Source organism: Salmo salar, chromosome 03 (assembly GCF_965601325.2).
Source record: "Salmo salar chromosome 03, fSalSal1, whole genome shotgun sequence".
NCBI classification, from domain to species: domain Eukaryota; kingdom Metazoa; phylum Chordata; class Actinopteri; order Salmoniformes; family Salmonidae; genus Salmo; species Salmo salar.
In genome coordinates this window covers 34,221,100-34,238,487 of record NC_138293.1, presented here as the reverse complement: position 1 = coordinate 34,238,487, position 17,388 = coordinate 34,221,100, and the positions used below count along the sequence as shown (strand labels likewise).

The following is a 17,388-nucleotide window of genomic DNA, read 5'->3' as shown; positions in this document are numbered from 1 at the left end:
TATTCAAATATGACAGGACCATGTCCATTTTCAGCTTTAGACTGCTGGGTAATGTGTGACTTCTGCTCTGCTGTTCTTTGATTGGCAGTAAGGAGAAGGAGAGGAGGGCAGAAGTGAGGATTGTAGAAGGAGACAGTACATTGTACTGTATTCATAAAACTGTAGCATAGCTAATGTACCACTTCTTCTATTGTTAATCTGACTTTAAAATGAATTCATTGCAGATTTGATTTACACTCGCGTCATAATAGTTACAATGCATTATGTCTGTATTTACCTGTTGGCTTGGAAAGGACAGGTAGTAAACCCTAGTGGTAAGTTTTATGATTGACTCCCACTATGTTCATCATGACAGACCAGACCACAATGTCACAGTCAAAACCAAGACAATGTCACATCATCAGTTGTGGCATCACAGTACAGCAGAGATTTAACCATTAATTCCTTTATGCCAGTTTCATCAGAGAAATTCAGATCATCAAAGCCTTCAAACCTCAACTTAGTAGTAGGGCAGCAATACAGTTTGACCAGACTTGATAATGAATACCTTGATCATCCCATTTTCGATTCAATGCATTTTGAAGTCTCATTTTCAAATACATTTTCAAATGCTTAGAAGGCCAGCATCCCGGAGTCGCCTCTTCACTGTTGACTGATGTTTTGCGGGTACTATTTAATGAAGCTGCCAGTTGAGGACTTGTGAAGCGTCTGTTTCTCAAACGAGACACTCTAATGTACTTGTCCTCTTGCTCAGTTGTGCACCGGGGCCTCCCACTCCTCTTTCTATTCTGGTTAGAATACAACACAGCGTTGTACGAGATCTTCAGTTTCTTGGCAATTTCTCGCATGGAATAGCCTTCATTTCTCAGAACAAGAATAGACTGTCAAATTTCGGAAGAAAGTCCTTTGCTTCTGGCCATTTTGAGCCTGTAATCGAACCCACAAATGCTGATGCTCCAGATACTCAACTTGTCTAAAGAAGGACAGATTTATTGCTTCTTTAATCAGGACAACAGTTTTCAGCTGTGCTAACATAATTGCAAAAGGGTTTTCTAATGATCAATTAGCCTTTTAAAATGATAAACTTGGATTAGCTAACACAATGTGCCATTGGAACACAGGAGTGACGGTTGCTGATCATGGGCCTCTGTACGTCTATGTAGATATTCCATAAAACAATCTGCCGTTTCCAGCCACAATAGTTATTTACAACATTAACAGTGTCTACACTGTATTTCTGATCAATTTGATGTTATTTTAATGGACATATTTTTTTGCTTTTCTCAAACTTTTGAACAGTAGTGTATATATATAGCATGGATAACTGTGACGAACAGGAACAGTAGCATGAGAGCAATTAGACTGACAACAAAGATAAAAAGGTGTGTACATAGGAAGGTGGTTAAATATACAGTTTATTATATTTGATCATTTACACATCACAAACTGACGGTTATTTGAGTCTTATTACATGTACTGAAATTTCAATAACAATAGTATATAATAATGCAGTTATACAATGCATTTCAGTGTTACAAACCAACTGAACTGAATAGAATGTTTTTGAAGCACTGTAATGAACTGTCTCTGTGTCCGGTCCTGAAATTAAATGGAAGCTGGAAGACACTTGAGGTCAACTTGGGTATCAACACAGATTAATAGGCAATCCTTGGGGTAGGCCATCGTGTGTTCTTATGGCAAGTGAGCTGCTTCCATCCAAATGCAATGTCCTCTAATTCCCTTATGGTGCAACAGCAGTAATGGATATTTCTATTTAAATATATCAACATACGAGCAAGATTTAATTTCTTATTTTTTATCTAGTATTTACACATTTCAATCAATATTTAGAACACTACCTTGAAAACGTTTGTATTCCACTAGTTTCCAATAGAAAATCTATTACTGTCACAGGGGACTTGTGCTAATGAGTGTTTTTGTAGCAGTTAAAAGCCATGGCCATGGAACAAAACCATTTCAACACCCACATATGTTAACTGTAAGGATGGGTGCATCGTCTTGCTTGTTTATCTATTCTAATGAAAGTGGTGAAAAGGCGAGAGGCCAAGTTATAGCAGACTCCTGTGAATGGTGTTCTTTTCCAGTGACAGTCCAGACAGTCTGATAACACTTTCCCCCCCAAAAATGAGAAACCACGACAGAATAACATTTAGTCATTAATGTGAATTGTTTTTCAGCAGTAAACAGATAGAAAACATTGAGCGGAGCACTATACATAACCATGGACAATGTTCCTATTTTCCAAAAATCTATGGAAAAATTAGCGATTGTTCATTTGTGCAAACATATACACTTGTTTTCCCCTCTCCAATATGTAACTTGTAAACAAGAATGGCATTCAGTAATCTTGCAAAAGCGTATCTTCTTGGAACCTTACGCAAGAGGCTTTCATCACTTTGTATTATACTTCAAATCAATGAGATGATCAAGAATCTCAGAACAGAATAATTTGAGTACAACAAGGCAACAATTACAACAGCAGTCTACTACTGGGATTCAAGTCAGCTCCTTTGAGCATTGTGATCATAGTTGAGTAGGCATCACTGAAATCTGAATTATCTTACTCAAATGAGGTATACTAAATGAAAGAGTGGTACCAGAAAGATATCTTTCAACCTCCTCACTTGTTCTATTTATGAATGGACCTGGATATGCTGATGCTACACGTGCTAACCGTCGCTAGCCTCTCAGTTCGATATTCAGCACACCAGAACGGACTGTGATTACAAAGGTGTATAAATTGAGATAAAATGAGACCGCTCCGAAGGCCTTTCCCTTTACATTACTAAGCTGAAACTTTAATAGGCTGATTAAACCCGATTCAAACACACTCTAATGTCACCCTGGTTAAGAGAATGCAACATGAATGAAACATCAAATACCTAGTGTAGAGTCGATGCCTTGATATGGCCCTATCACCTGAGTTCTGTTTTGAAAGTAGTTTATTCTTATGATAGTATTCTATTTCTATTCAGGCAATTCACAGATCCTACTACTCTTTCAGTATTTATCACTGACCATGTTTGTAGTAATATATAAGTTATTTCACAGTTTGCTGTCAAACCCCAAAGATCCCAGGTCCCACCCTGTTTTATGTCGTCAACAAGCAAACTCCTCAAAGTTGCCTAGAGTCGGGTGACGAGGTAACATGTTCGGTGTGAATCCGAGACTGTCCGAGTGACTCCGGAGGGTGTCACAGGTGCTCTGTAAGACAAAGTAAGGGGGAAGAGGAGTTCAACCGCATTAAGGGATGGGTGATGAGAGAGTGAGGAGAAGAGGAGAGAGGCATGCAGGTCGCAGTAAAAATGGGAGGGGATGTGACATTGACAGGAAAAAAAAGAACAATAAATGAATGAGTATTCAACATAACCAGGACCAAGTGGAAAACAGAATACAAAAAAAAGTGACATAACATGATGTTAACCATCGTTGATGCATCAGACAGGAAGATGGTTGAAAGCATAGTGTACACATTGAGAGAATAATTCAATACAAATGAGATAACATATAAAGAAAAGTGATTGAAGTGGTAGTGCAGGGGACAGTTACAATAGGTCAGTAATGTTTCACGGTATGGGAAGAGAGATGAAAGAATATGAGAGAAAGATAAGAGGGGTATGGTATGGGCGAAGGAGGGAAAGAGAAAAGAAAACAGTTTTTTTCAGTCCTTGTCTCGATATTAGTATCTTCATTTGTACATGGTCATTGACACACATTATGTTTGCATACGTTTAGTGCAACTGCGGTTGTTTCAGTTAATATATTGCTGTTATGTGGGTTCAAAAGAAGCATTAGCCAAAGATGTAGATAGCTATTCCAGGCAGATGAACAACCATTTCATTTGGTGCAAACTGCATTGCATGCAGACCTGTGATAGCATCACTAAGGAATGCATCTAGTGATGTTATTGGGCACAGGTTCCAGTTCAAATGGTCCCCTAAAATGGACCTCGGTCCTGCAGGAAAGCTAGTAGGAAATAATATCGATGATCCCTGCGGATCAGCTTTTATTGTACTATCTACAACAAATTCTGTATTTATATTTTTCTCAGGAAACTGCATTTTATCCTAAGGGAAGGAAAGCATCTTCAGAAACAAAAAGAAGCAAGACTGTATTGCTGACTAGCAAAGTCCCAAACTTTCTTAACAGATGTAGAATCCAACCAACTCATTCTTTATAATAAACCGATAATAATCTCGGAAGGCAAATTGATTTGTGGCATTGAGAGTCATTGATTTCAAAATAGTATCTACAGAGGAAAATGCATTACATTGGCTATAATATCATTGACCTATTGCTGTGTTGGAAAAGCACATTTATAAAGTGATCACTACTTGTATCTCTACAAAATCAACCACCAAACCAGCTTTAGGTGAACCAACATCTTGTTAACCAGAAAGGAAATGTATGAAATGGTTCCCAGAATGTCTGAAAAGAAGGACAGTATGGGAGGGAGGATCTATTATGAATGGGGTTTGCTACCTGGGGGCATGATTAGGCGTGACACCAGGGCTGGTTGGGTTCTCTGGAAACTCCTGGAATAGACATGATGAAAAAAGAAAGATGAGGGTGACCCCAAAAAAATCAAATGCAGAGCTGATAAGTAAAACAATTGGCTCCAAGCAAGTTTGTCTGTGCAAAACGGCTAGACCTACAGCCCTGTGTAATCGATTGAATATAGACAACAACCCTGCACACTAATACTTAAAGGTCACAGAGAGCTACCTCCGATTCAGCCATTTGATTTCAATAAAAGTTTAAAAAATCAGATCAATTTGAGAAAGCAAGGTACCATTGCTAGTCTCAGCCATGTATGTTTTGTAATGCTTAAAAAAGGGTAGATATTCATCATTCAATAATATAAATCACAAACATAGTGTATCTTATTATGAAAATGGTTGCTATTTGCTCCCTTCATTTTAGTACATCTAATGTACTATGTAAAGTAAGTAGTCCTAGGACTATTATACCACTACATTTAACACTCATGTGCATGACTTATTTTAGCATACAGTAGGTTGCACTGTCTCATACTGTTATCATTTAGCACTTTATCTAATATAGATTGACTCACTGGGTGGTTATAGAGGAGAGAAGGTGAATGGAGTTGGCAGAAAAGGAGAGGATTGGAGAACATGAGAGTCAAAGGTATCACAAATGGCTTATCATTATGTTTTAATGCGAAGAAAGCCTTCAATAATGAATGATTCCATGACATGGGTGGAGAAACTATATGTGGCAGTGAAACACAGCATTACGTCCACCTAAAGCTCCATGTTCTTGTTTCATGTTGCAGTATGTGCCTCCAGTCAGGGTATGTAATATAACATTGTTGGCTCCTGCTGATTACAACCATCTAAAGCCTGAGGAAAAACTTGATGTGAAATGCCACAAAGGTATTTTTTTAAACTCTACTCTGTTGATTTACTATGAAACAAGGCAACAGGCATGGAACCAGGGATCCATTTAACTGTTCAGATATTATGTTTTTTTTTTCACCTTTATTTAACCAGGTAGGCAAGTTGAGAGCAAGTTCTCATTTACAATTGCGACCTGGCCAAGATAAAGCAAGCAGTTTGACACATACAACAACACAGAGTTACACATGGAGTAAAACAAACATACAGTCAATAATACAGTAGAAAAATAAGTCTATATACAATGTGAGCAAATGAGGTGAGATAAGGGAGGTAAAGGCAAAAAAGGCCATGGTGGCGAAGTAAATACAATATAGCAAGTAAAACACTGGAATGGTAGATTTGCAGAGGAAGAAAGTGCAAAGTAGAAATAGAAATAATGGGGTGCAAAGGAGCAAAATAAATAAATAAATACAGTAGGGGTAGAGGTAGTTGTTTGGGCTAAATTATAGATGTACAGGTGCAGTAATCTGTGAGCTGCTCTGACAGCTGGTGTTTAAAGCTAGTGAGAGAGATAAGTGTTTCCAGTTTTAGAGATTTTTGTAGTTCGTTCCAGTCATTGGCAGCAGAGAACTGGAAGGAGAGGCGGCCGAAGGAGGAATTGGCTTTGGGGGTGACCAGAGAGATATACCTGCCGGAGCGCGTGCTACAGGTGGGTGCTGCTATGGTGACCAGCGAGCTGAGATAAGGGGGAACTTTACCTAGCAGGGTCTTGTAGATGAACTGGAGCCAGTGGGTTTGGCGACAAGTATGAAGCGAGGGCCAGCCAACGAGAGCGTACAGGTCGCAGTGGTGGGTAGTATATGGGGCTTTGGTGACAAACTGTGATAGACTGCATCCAATTTATTGAGTAGGGTATTGGAGGCTATTTTGTAAATGACATCGCCGAAGTCGAGGATCGGTAGGATGGTCAGTTTTACGAGGGTATGTTTGGCAGCATGAGTGAAAGATGCTTTGTTGCGAAATAGGAAGCCAATTCTAGATTTAACTTTGGATTGGAGATGTTTGATGTGAGTCTGGAAGGAGAGTTTACAGTCTAACCAGACACCTAGGTATTTGTAGTTGTCCACATATTCTAAGTCAGAACCGTCCAGAGTAGTTATGCTGGACGGGCGGGCAGGTGCAGGTAGCGATCGGTTGAAGAGCATGCATTTAGTTTTACTTGTATTTAAGAGCAGTTGGAGGCCACGGAAGGAGAGTGGTATGGCATTGAAGCTCGCCTGGAGGGTATTTAACACAGTGTCCAAAGAAGGGCCAGAAGTATACAGAATGGTGTCGTCTGCATAGAGGTGGATCAGAGACTCACCAGCAGCAAGAGCGACATCATTGATGTATACAGAGAAAAGAGTCGGCCCAAGAATTGAACACTGTGGCACCCCCATAGAGACTGCCAGAGGCCCGGACAACAGGCCCTCCGATTTGACACATTGAACTCTATCAGAGAAGTAGTTGGTGAACCAGGCGAGGCAATCATTTGAGAAACCAAGGCTGTTGAGGTTGCCGATGAGGATGTGGTGATTGACAGAGTCAAAAGCCTTGGCCAGGTCAATGAATACGGCTGCACAGTATTGTTTCTCATTGATGGCAGTTAAGATATCGTTTAGGACCTTGAGCGTGGCTGAGGTGCACCCATGACCAGCTCTGAAACCAGATTGCGTAGCGGAGAAGGTGCGGTGGGATTCGAAATGGTCGGTAATCTGTTTGTTGACTTGACTTTCAAAGACTTTAGAGAGGCAGGGTAGGATAGATATAGGTCTGTAGCAGTTTGGGTCAAGAGTGTCCCCCCCTTTGAAGAGGGGGATGACCGCAGCTGCTTTCCAATCTTTGGGAATCTCAGACGACACGAAAGAGAGGTTGAACAGGCTAGTAATAGGGGTTGTAACAATTTCGGCAGATAATTTTACAAAGAAAGGGTCCAGATTGTCTAGCCCGGCTGATTTGTAAGGGTCCAGATTTTGCAGCTCTTTCAGAACAACAGCTGACTAGATTTGGGAGAGGGAGAAATGGGGAAGGCTTGGGCGAGTTGCTGTGGGCGGTGCAGTGCTGTTGACCGGGGTAGGGGTAGCCAGGTGGAAAGCATGGCCAGCCGTAGAAAAATGCTAATTGAAATTCTCAATTATACTGGATTTATCGGTGGTGACAGAGTTTCCTATCCTCAGTGCAGTGGGCAGCTGGGAGGAGGTGCTCTTATTCTCCAAGGACTTTACAGTGTCCCAGAACTTTTTTGAGTTTGTGTTGCAGGAAGCAAATTTCTGCTTGAAAAAGCTAGCCTTGGCTTTTCTAACTGCCTGTGTATATTGGTTTCTAACTTCCCTGAAAAGTTGCATATCACGGGGGCTGTTCGATGCTAATGCAGAACGCCACAGGATGGTTTTGTGTTGGTTAAGGGCAGTCAGGTCTGGACAGAACCAAGGGCTATATTTGTTCCTGGTTCTACATTTCTTGAATGGGGCATGCTTATTTAAGATGGTGAGGAAGGCATTTAAAAAAAATAACCAGGCATCCTCTACTGAAGGGATGAGGTCAATATCCTTCCAGGATACCCGGGCCAGGTCGATTAGAAAGGCCTGCTCACTGAAGTGTTTCAGGGAGTGTTTGTCAATGATGAGTGGAGGTTGTTTGACCACTGACCCATTACGGATGCAGGCAATGAGGCAGTGATCGCTGAGATCTTGGTTGAAAACAGCAGAGGTGTATTTAGAGGGCAAGTTGGTTAGGATGATATCTATGAGGGTGCCTGTGTTTACGGCTTTGGGGTGGTACCTGGTAGGTTCATTGATCATTTGTGTGAGATTGAGGGAATCAAGCTTAGATTGTAGGATGGCTGGGGTGTTAAGCATGTCCCAGTTTAGGTCACCTAGCAGCACAAGCTCTGAAGATAGATGGGGGCAATCAGTTCACATATGGTGTCCAGAGCACAGCTGGGGGCAGAGGGTGGTCTATAGCAGGCGGCAACGGTAAGAGACTTGTTTTTAGAGAGGTGGATTTTTAAAAGAAGAAGTTCAAATTGTTTGGGTACAGACCTGGATAGTAGAACAGAACTCTGCAGGCTAACTCTGCAGTAGATTGCAACACCGCCACCTTTGGCCATTCTATGTTGTCTGAAAATGTTGTAGTTAGGGATGGAGATTTCAGAGTTTTTGGCGGTCTTTCTAAGCCAGGATTCAGACACGGCTACGACATCCGGGTTGGCAGAGTGTGCTAAAGCAGTGAATAAAACAAACTTAGGGAGGAGGCTTCTAATGTTAACATGCATGAGACCGAGGCTATTACGGTTACAGAAGTCATCAAAAGAGAGCGCCTGGGGAATAGGAGTGGCGCTAGGCACTGCAGGGCCTGGATTCACGTGTACATCGCCAGAGGGACAGAGGAGGACTAGGCTAAGGGTACGGCTAAAAGCTATGAGAATTGGACATCTAGGACGTCCGGAACAGAGAGTAAAAGGAGCAGGTTTCTGGGGGCGATAAAATAGCTTCAAGGTATAATGTACAGACAAAGGTATGGTAGGATGTGAATACAGTGGCGGTAAACCTAGGCATTGAGTGATGATGAGAGAGATATTGTCTCTAGAAACATAATTGAAACCAGGTGATGTCATTGCATGTGTGGGTGGTGGAACTGAGAGGTTGGATAAGGTATAATGAGCAGGGCTAGAGGCTCTACAGTGAAATAAGCCAATAAACACTAACCAGAACAGCAATGGACAAGGCATTTTGACATTAAGGAGAGGCATGCTTAGCCAAGTTATCAAAAGGGTCCAGTGAGTATTGAGGTCGGTTGTGGTCACGGCGATTCAGACAGCTAGCCGGGCCATGGGTAGCAAGTTGGCAGAAGATGGTCTGTTATTAGCCACCTCGTGCGTTTCCGTCGGTAGATTAGTGGGGTTACGTGTGGTAGAGTGGACCAATCCAATTGGCTAAATAGTTATAGTTATAGTGGCCCAAGAAAATTGGCCGATAGACCTATTCCGATAGCAGCCGATAAGACAGCTAACGATTAGCTGGCCACAGATGGGCGTTCAGGTTACGTCGCGACGGAGGGGCCAGTTGGATAACTCCCTCGGGCAGATAACGTCGGTAGTCCAGTCGTGAAGGCCCGATGGGGCTCCGCAACGGCAGTAAAACGGGTCCGGATAGGTGATTGTAGCCCAGGAGTGGCTGATGGAACTGTTCAGCTGGCTAGCTCCGGAATAATTGATATTAGCTCTGGGACCAATGTTAGCCAATAGTCACTCGGATAGCAGCTAGCTAGCTGCAAGATCCAGGTGTAAATGTCCAGAGCTTGCGGTAGAAATCCGGGGATATGGAGAGAAAATAGGTCCGGTATGCTCTGGTCTGAGTCGCGTTGTACAAAACTGGCGATAGCTTTTCGAGCTAAGGAATAGCTGATGACCGCCAACTGTGGTTAGCTGAATTCTAACATTAGCTAGTGAACTGGCTAACTTCTGGCTAACTTCTGTTGTGGATTTCAGATTTGAGGTAAATAATACTTTTTTTAAATTGGTGAGGCGGGTTGCAGGAGAGTGTTTTGAAGTTGAGTTTTTAGAAAAAAAATATATAAAAAGATATGCGAAGAAAAGATGTAAATATATATATATACACGGGACATGACAAGACGAGGACAAAGGACGTCTGACTGCTATCTGCTATGCCATCTTGGATTGGAAAATTGGGTTCCATCACGATCAAGCTGATATTTTCACAGGCAGCCCAATTCTGATCTTTTTAGATTTTCTTCAATAATTGGTCTTTTGACCAATAACATCAGATCTTTTCCAAGCTGATCTGATTGGTCAAAAGACAAAACATTCAGAATAGGGCTGGCTGTGTAACGCAGCCATAGTTCTCACACAATGTGTATATAATGACAGGATTCAATGCCTAGAGTGGATCTTTCATAGGGTACATCCAGTTGAACAATTGTACTTTTCTCTATCCTTTGTCAAATAGAATGTTCTGAATAAACCTGACATATCCTTTTATTTGAACAAACAAACAAAAATACAGAACCATATCTATGAATATAATTATCAAACACATCTTGCTTTTTCAACTGTTTAAATGACTAAAAGTCAAACGATGTCTAAGTGTCCAAATCTATAATTTTGATAGGTTTAACTTCCTCTCAACAACAAAAGTGTATTTTAAAGCTTTCCTGTCCATTCAGTCTTATCAAAATAGAGAGTTTTAAAAATGAATATCAGTAGGGAAAATACCTTCTTGGTACATGTAGCTGCAGTTATCTCAGGAGTGGGGCCAGGACATCTTTTCCCTCACCTTTTCTTCCACGTCAGTTTATGGGGAAAACTCCAAGATTGAAGCAACCGTGCATGCAGACAACTCATGCAGAAACAGAAACCCAGGGCTTTTTCACTACCTTGGAACCAGGCTTTGGGCATATACTGTATATAATTAAGGAAAAAGTGCTCACTTTGATTAGCGTTCCACCTCTGTCATTGACGTCATGAAAAAGGCTTGAGTTTCTGACACGTTGCATTGCGTTATTTTGTTTGTAGTGCAGTGCAGATCTACAAACCAGTGCATTGTGGGAGACTCAAATTACCAGATTGTCGCTCGGACAACGCTGTGGTCGCTTCTTGCGCATGAAGTAACCCAAAACCTTATCCTTAAATACCTAAATAAAAGAACATCTCGTTAACATCACAACAATCCAGACACATGCAAACACTTCAACCCATATAGACAGACAATATCATTAGGTTAGGGGCTTATCTTATTTTTGATTCAATTCAGATAATTCATCATCCTTAAATCTACAGTACTACTTGAGAATACTTGTAGGTGATTAAACAAATGTGAGTGCTTCCACTTTACCTCATATAAGTAGTCAAATATTTCCAGTATCGTTAAAACACTGGCTCCAATGAACAGACCCATCTGCCCTCCGATGTCACCTGAAAAGAGGATGACAGATGAACAGACATGGACAGGCAAAAACACAGTCGGTCAGGTAATAACATAGTGCCTAAAACCATTCTTGGAACATTTACTTTAACTCTTAGTATCTCAGCCAGCTGAGCGGAACTGTGAGACTGTGAACTGTCCATCCAGAAGTTGCTTTTTATCTGCCTCTCCTGACTGAGTGCTCTTTTCAAGTACAATATAAAAATACATTCAGCCGAGACTTTAAAAGAAAAGGTTAAAAAGTAAATAGCCTTAAAAGGAGTTTAGCCCAGCAGACATGATCACACAATGGGACATCATGTAGTGCTTCCTGAGGATTTGAGTTTTAGGTCTAGTACGTTTCCTCTCTGTCTGTTAAAACAGATAATGAGCCTGGTGGGGAAAATAATCTCTCACCAAGCAACCCTGCAATTTCATACGCTTTCTTCTGCTCAATCTTCTCATAATTCAACGCCTCAAAGAAGATGTCCAGGACTAGTACGTTTTCTCTAGGAACAAAAAAAAACATATTCAAAAGGTGTTACACTGTAATGTACATCTTAGAGATACAAATGATTGATTTTGTTTATCAATTCGGAGACATTTTGCACTACTTTTCAATCGTAATGTGAACTGTGGATAACAAAATCATGCTTCATTTATGATAGATTTTTTTTAAATCAAAATGCAAACATATGATCCCCACATCACTTATGTTAACTCACTTTAAATATCCAGGCACTTACCCGATGTATTGCTCAGTTTTGTTGAATTTCTTGGCCAGATATTTGGCAGAGGCTTTACTGGGTATTTTCACCATGGACAGCTCCTTGCCATAGCGTATCATGTTGCATGGTGTCTCACACACACAGTAGTCATTGTCCTTTTCTACCAAGAAGTCTGTGGAGGATGACAATTGAACGGGAGTCTATGTTTTCAAAAAGGTAATAAGAATATAGCCTACTGGAAACAATTCACCCAGTCAGCTGTCCCCACATGCTTCAAGATGGCCACCATTGTTCCTGTACCCAAGAAGGCAAAGATAACTGAACTAAATGACTACTGCCCCATAGCACTCACTTCTGTCATCATGAAGTGCTCTGAGAGACTAGTCAAGGGTCATATCACCTCTACCATACCGGCCACCCTAGGCCCACTTCAGTTTGCATACCGCCCCAACAGGTCCACAGACAATGAAATCGCCATCACACTGCCCTATCCCATCTGGACAAGAGGTAAGAATGCTGTTCATTGACTACAGCTCAGCATTCAACACAATAGTACCCTCCAAGCTCATTATCAAGCTGGAGGCCCTGGGTCTCAACCCCGCCCTGTGCTATTGGGTCCTGGACTTTCTGACGGGTCGCCCCCAGGTGGTGAAGGTAGGAAACAGCATCTCCACTCCGCTGATCCTCATCACTGGGGCCCCACAAGGGTGCGTGCTCAGCCCCGTCCTGTACTCCCTGTTCACCCACCACTGCGTGGCCATGCATGCCTCCAACTCAATCATCAAGTTTGCAGACAACACAACAGTAGTGGGCTTGATTACCAACAATGACGAGACAGCCTACAGAGAGGAGGTGAGGGCAGGGAGGCTGAAGAAATTTGGCTTGTCACCCAAAACCCTGACAAACTTTTACAGATGCACAATCGAGAGCATCCTGTCAGGCTGTATCAACGCCTGGTACGGCAACTATATCGCCGTCAACCGCATTGCTCTCCAGAGGGTAGTGCGGTCTGCACAAGGCATCACTGGAGGCAAACTACGTGCCCTCCATGACACCTACAGCACCCAATGTCACAGGTAGGCCAAAAAGATCATCAAGGACATCAACCACCCAAGCCACTGCCTTTTCACACCGCTACCTTCCAGAAGGCGAGGTCAGTACAGGTGCACCAAAGCTGGGACCGAGAGCCTGAAAAACAGCTTCTATCTCAAGGCCATCAGACTGCTTAACAGCAATCACTAACTCAGAGATTGATTGACATTGAGACCTAATCACTGGCCACTTTAATAAATGGATCACTAGTCACTCTAAACAATGCCACTATAAATAATGGCACTTTAATAATGTTTACATATCTTACATTACTCATATCATATGTATATACTGTATTTTATACCATCTATTGCACCTTGCTTATGCCTCTCGGTCATCGCTCATCCATATATTTATATGTACATTTTCTCATTCACCCCTTTAGATTTTTGTGTATTAGATAGTTGTTGGGAAATTGTTTGATTACTTGTTAGATATTACTGCACTGTCGGAACTAGAAGTACAAGCATTTCGCTACACTCGCATTAACATCTGCTAACCATGTGTATGTGACCAATAGAATTTTATTTATTTTATTTGAAAAGTAGTGCAATTCAAAAGATGCTGCAAAAACAACCTTTGCTTTTCAGCAGTTCCTTATTTCAAAATTGTATAAAAGCTTACTTACTAATATATAAACTAAAATGTTACAGAAGCCCTGACACCAAAGGCAGCATTTAAAAAAAATACTTAGACTTGTTTGAACGACTTAGCCTCTTGACGGTCGCCTAGGATAGGGGGCGCTACAGCGATTTTTGAAAAAAATGTGTGCCCATTTTAAACGGCCTCCTACTCAAACTCAGAAGCTAGGATATGCATATAATTAATACTTGTGGATAGAAAACACCCTAAAGTTTCTAAAACTGTTTGAATGGTGTCTGTGAGTATAACAGAACTCATATGGCAGTCAAAACCCCGAGACAGATCGTAACAGGAAGTGGAATTCTGAATTGCGGACTCAACTTCATCACTTTGCCTATAAATCACACCGTGAGCAATGGTTCATTGAGCACTTCCTATTGCTTCCACTAGATGTCCCCAGTCTTTACAAAGTGGTTTGAGCCTTCTACTGTGAAAACTGACACAATGAGAGTCTGTGGAACGTGGTCACATGAGGAGGGCCATCACCATTATGACGCCGGCGCCCCTGGCTACCCTCCCCTTTTGAAACGTTTTGAAAGACAATTCAATCGTCACCCTTGAATGTTATTGGAGCTCTGGTTGAAAGATTTATGTTATACAACGTTTGACATGTTTGAACGAACCTAAATAAAAAAAAAATGCATTTTGTTGAAAGAGGAGTCCCGCGGCCGACAGAACTTTTGGAGCAGCCTTCAGAACGTGCTAACAAGAACAAGCTATTGGAACATAAAGGATTAACTTTTTCGAACGAAAATACATTTGTTGTGGACCTGGGATTCCTGGAAGTGCTTTCTGATGAAGATAATCAAAGGTAAGGGATTATTGACAATAGTATACAAGAGTAGATTTGATATGCGATTGTTCCAAGATGGCGCTGACCTGTAACAGTAGCCTGTATCGCATCCCCTTTTATCGCAAAGTGTGATTACCCAGTAAAGTTATTTTTAAATCTGGCATTACAGGTGCTTTCAAGAGATATTCATCTATAAATCTTAGAATGACAATATTACATTTTAAAAATGTTTTCAAATAGTAATTTAGTAAATTGTAGCACTGTTTCACCGGATGCATTTGAGGGAAAATAGTTAGTCAACGTCACGCGCCGATGTAAAATGCTGTATTTATATATAAATATGAACTTTATCGAACAAAAGAATGCATGTATTGTGTAACATGATGTCCTAGGAGTGTCATCTGATGAAGATTGTCAAAGGTTAGTGCTGCATTTAGCTGTTTTTTGGTTATTTGTGATGCATGTGGTTGGTCGGAAAATGGCTATGTGGCTACTTTTACGATATACTCCTCTAACATAATCTAATGTTTTGCTTTTGCTGTAAAGCCTTTTTGAAATCGGACAACGTGGTTCGATTCAGGAGAGGTGTATCTATAAAACGATATAACAGTCCTATATTTGAAAAAAATTAAAAAATAAAATGTGTTATGCTAATGGCGATAGGATTTTTCGCTGGATGCGGGACGGAGCCCGCCCAGAGGTTAATAAACTAATTTAAACGACTTAGTGTCTCGTTCTAATGACTTAGTATCTTATTGAAACAACTTAGTTAAAAAAGTTGTTCAAACGTCTTTCAAACGAGATACTGAGTCATTCAAGCGAGATACTACTATACTCATTTGAGCGACTTATTATCTAGTTTGAATGACATCATTGTTATTTTATCTAATTAGGCCTCATTTGTTATGTAGCTTGTCAGACCATGTAATGGTTGCTGCAGCCATTCCTTCACTGATTCCATCCATTGTACAACTGAATGCCTTCAACTGAAATGTGTCTTCCGCATTTAACCCAACCCCTCTGAATCAGAGACTGCCCTAATCAACATCCACGTCTTCGGCGCCCATGGAACAATGGGCCTTGCTCAGGGGCAGAACGACAGATTTTTACCTTGTCAGCTCGGAGACACCTGTACTGTACAATGTCAGATATAGATTTGAAATGTCTTACATTTTAAGTTTGCATCCCAATATTACATCACAGAAAACTGAAATATAACAAAACCTTTTGACATAAAAACACTGTATTTTCAGTGTAAAAAAAGAAAGAATGCTTATTAATTATGAAATTATGAAAAGTATTAATAACATTCCGCCCATGAGGCCATTAGGTAAATTGACTGCAGGAAAGGGGTCTACTTACATACAGGAATATTAGTGGGAATATAGCCATAATATAAACAAGATAAAGGAGAATGGAATGTGTATGCTATTTCTGGAAAATCTATTACATTTAAGTTGGGACCGGCACAGAGTCCAGTAGGATAGTGTTACAAGGCTACATAGTCATATTGTATAAACTGCCTTAATTTTGCTGGACCCCAGGAAGAGTAGCTGCTGCCAAAGCAGCAGCTAATGGGGATCCATAATAAATACAAATACAAATACAAAATAGGTCTATACTTCACCACTGATGGAGGGAACTCAAAGCTGTCCTTGATTGTGAGCTAGAAAGAAATGTTGAATGAGGGCTTGTTTCTCAGAGCGGGTAAAGTTATTCCTGACATAAGGAATAGACATAGGGAATAGGCCCAGGTGGAATGAGCATAGATGGAGCCCTGAACACACTTTCGTGGGGACAGAGGGGTAGCAATCTCTAAAGAACAGTTTCAGATGAATGTGCAAATGAATTAGACTAAACGGGTTGCAGTTGTGCGACCTGATATTCAGGCGATTTGCTCCTATATGTATTATTTTGTATATAGTTTATGTAAGTAGCTCACTAAAGTTTATTGCACAGTACTGGCCGCCTACTTGTTTTCTTTCTTCAATCCAATAAAAAAATAGCACATTAAACACTGTAAGAAATAAACATTTTTCAGAAATAGCATCCACACACGGGAGCGGCATTTTTGTTCTCAACAATCTAAACACAATACCCCATAATGACAAAGTGAAAACGTTTTATTTTTTAACAATTAACTTTTTATTTTATTTACTTTAACACCCCGGAATCGATACATGTTAGAATCACCTTTGGTAGTGATTACAGCTGTGCGTCTTCCTGGGTATGTTTCTAAGAGCTTTGCACACCTGGATTGAACAATATTTGCACATGATTCTTAACAAATATATTCAAGCTCTGTCAAGTTGGTTGTTGATCAATGCTAGACAGTCATTTTCAAGTATTTCCATAGATTTTCAAGCTGATATAAGTCAAAACTGTAACTAGGCCACTCAGCAACATTCAATGTCATCTTGGTAAGCATCTTGGTAAGCAACTTGGTTAAGCATCTTGGTAAGCCTTGTGTTTTAGGCTATTGTCCTGCTGAAAGGTGAGTTTGTCTCCCAGTGTCTGTTGGAAAGAAAAGTGAACCACGTTTTCCTCCAGGATTTTACCTATGCTTAGCTCTATTCTGTTTATTTTTATTAAAAAAAACGTTCTAGTCCTTGCCGATGAGAAGCATACCCATAACATGATGCAGCCACCACCATGCTTGAAAATGTGAAGAGTGGTACTCAGTGATGTGTTGTGCTGGATTTGCCCCAAACATAACTCTTTGTATTCAGCACATAAAGTGCATTTCTTTGCCACATGTTTGTAGTTTTACTTTAGTGCCTTATTGTTTTAGA

At 40.8% G+C, this 17,388-nt stretch overlaps 1 protein-coding gene across 2 annotated transcripts in view; it reads right to left on the bottom strand.

Moving 5' to 3' along the window:
• Positions 1-1,397: 1,397 nt before the first annotated feature.
• Positions 1,398-17,388, bottom strand: part of LOC106599832 (acid-sensing ion channel 1C) — a 206,016-nt gene continuing 190,025 nt past the window's right edge. Inside the window, exons 6-11 of one of the 2 annotated variants that reach the window (XM_014191181.3) lie at positions 12,088-12,241; positions 11,759-11,850; positions 11,273-11,352; positions 11,001-11,072; positions 4,504-4,556; positions 1,398-3,225 (exon numbers count right to left, since the gene is read on the bottom strand). In XM_014191181.3, coding sequence (XP_014046656.1) covers positions 3,147-3,225; positions 4,504-4,556; positions 11,001-11,072; positions 11,273-11,352; positions 11,759-11,850; positions 12,088-12,241 — 530 coding nt within the window. In that variant the 3' untranslated portion in view covers positions 1,398-3,146. The remainder of the gene's footprint in view (positions 3,226-4,503; positions 4,557-11,000; positions 11,073-11,272; positions 11,353-11,758; positions 11,851-12,087; positions 12,242-17,388) is intronic. The other variant, XM_082973439.1, reaches the window with a different exon arrangement.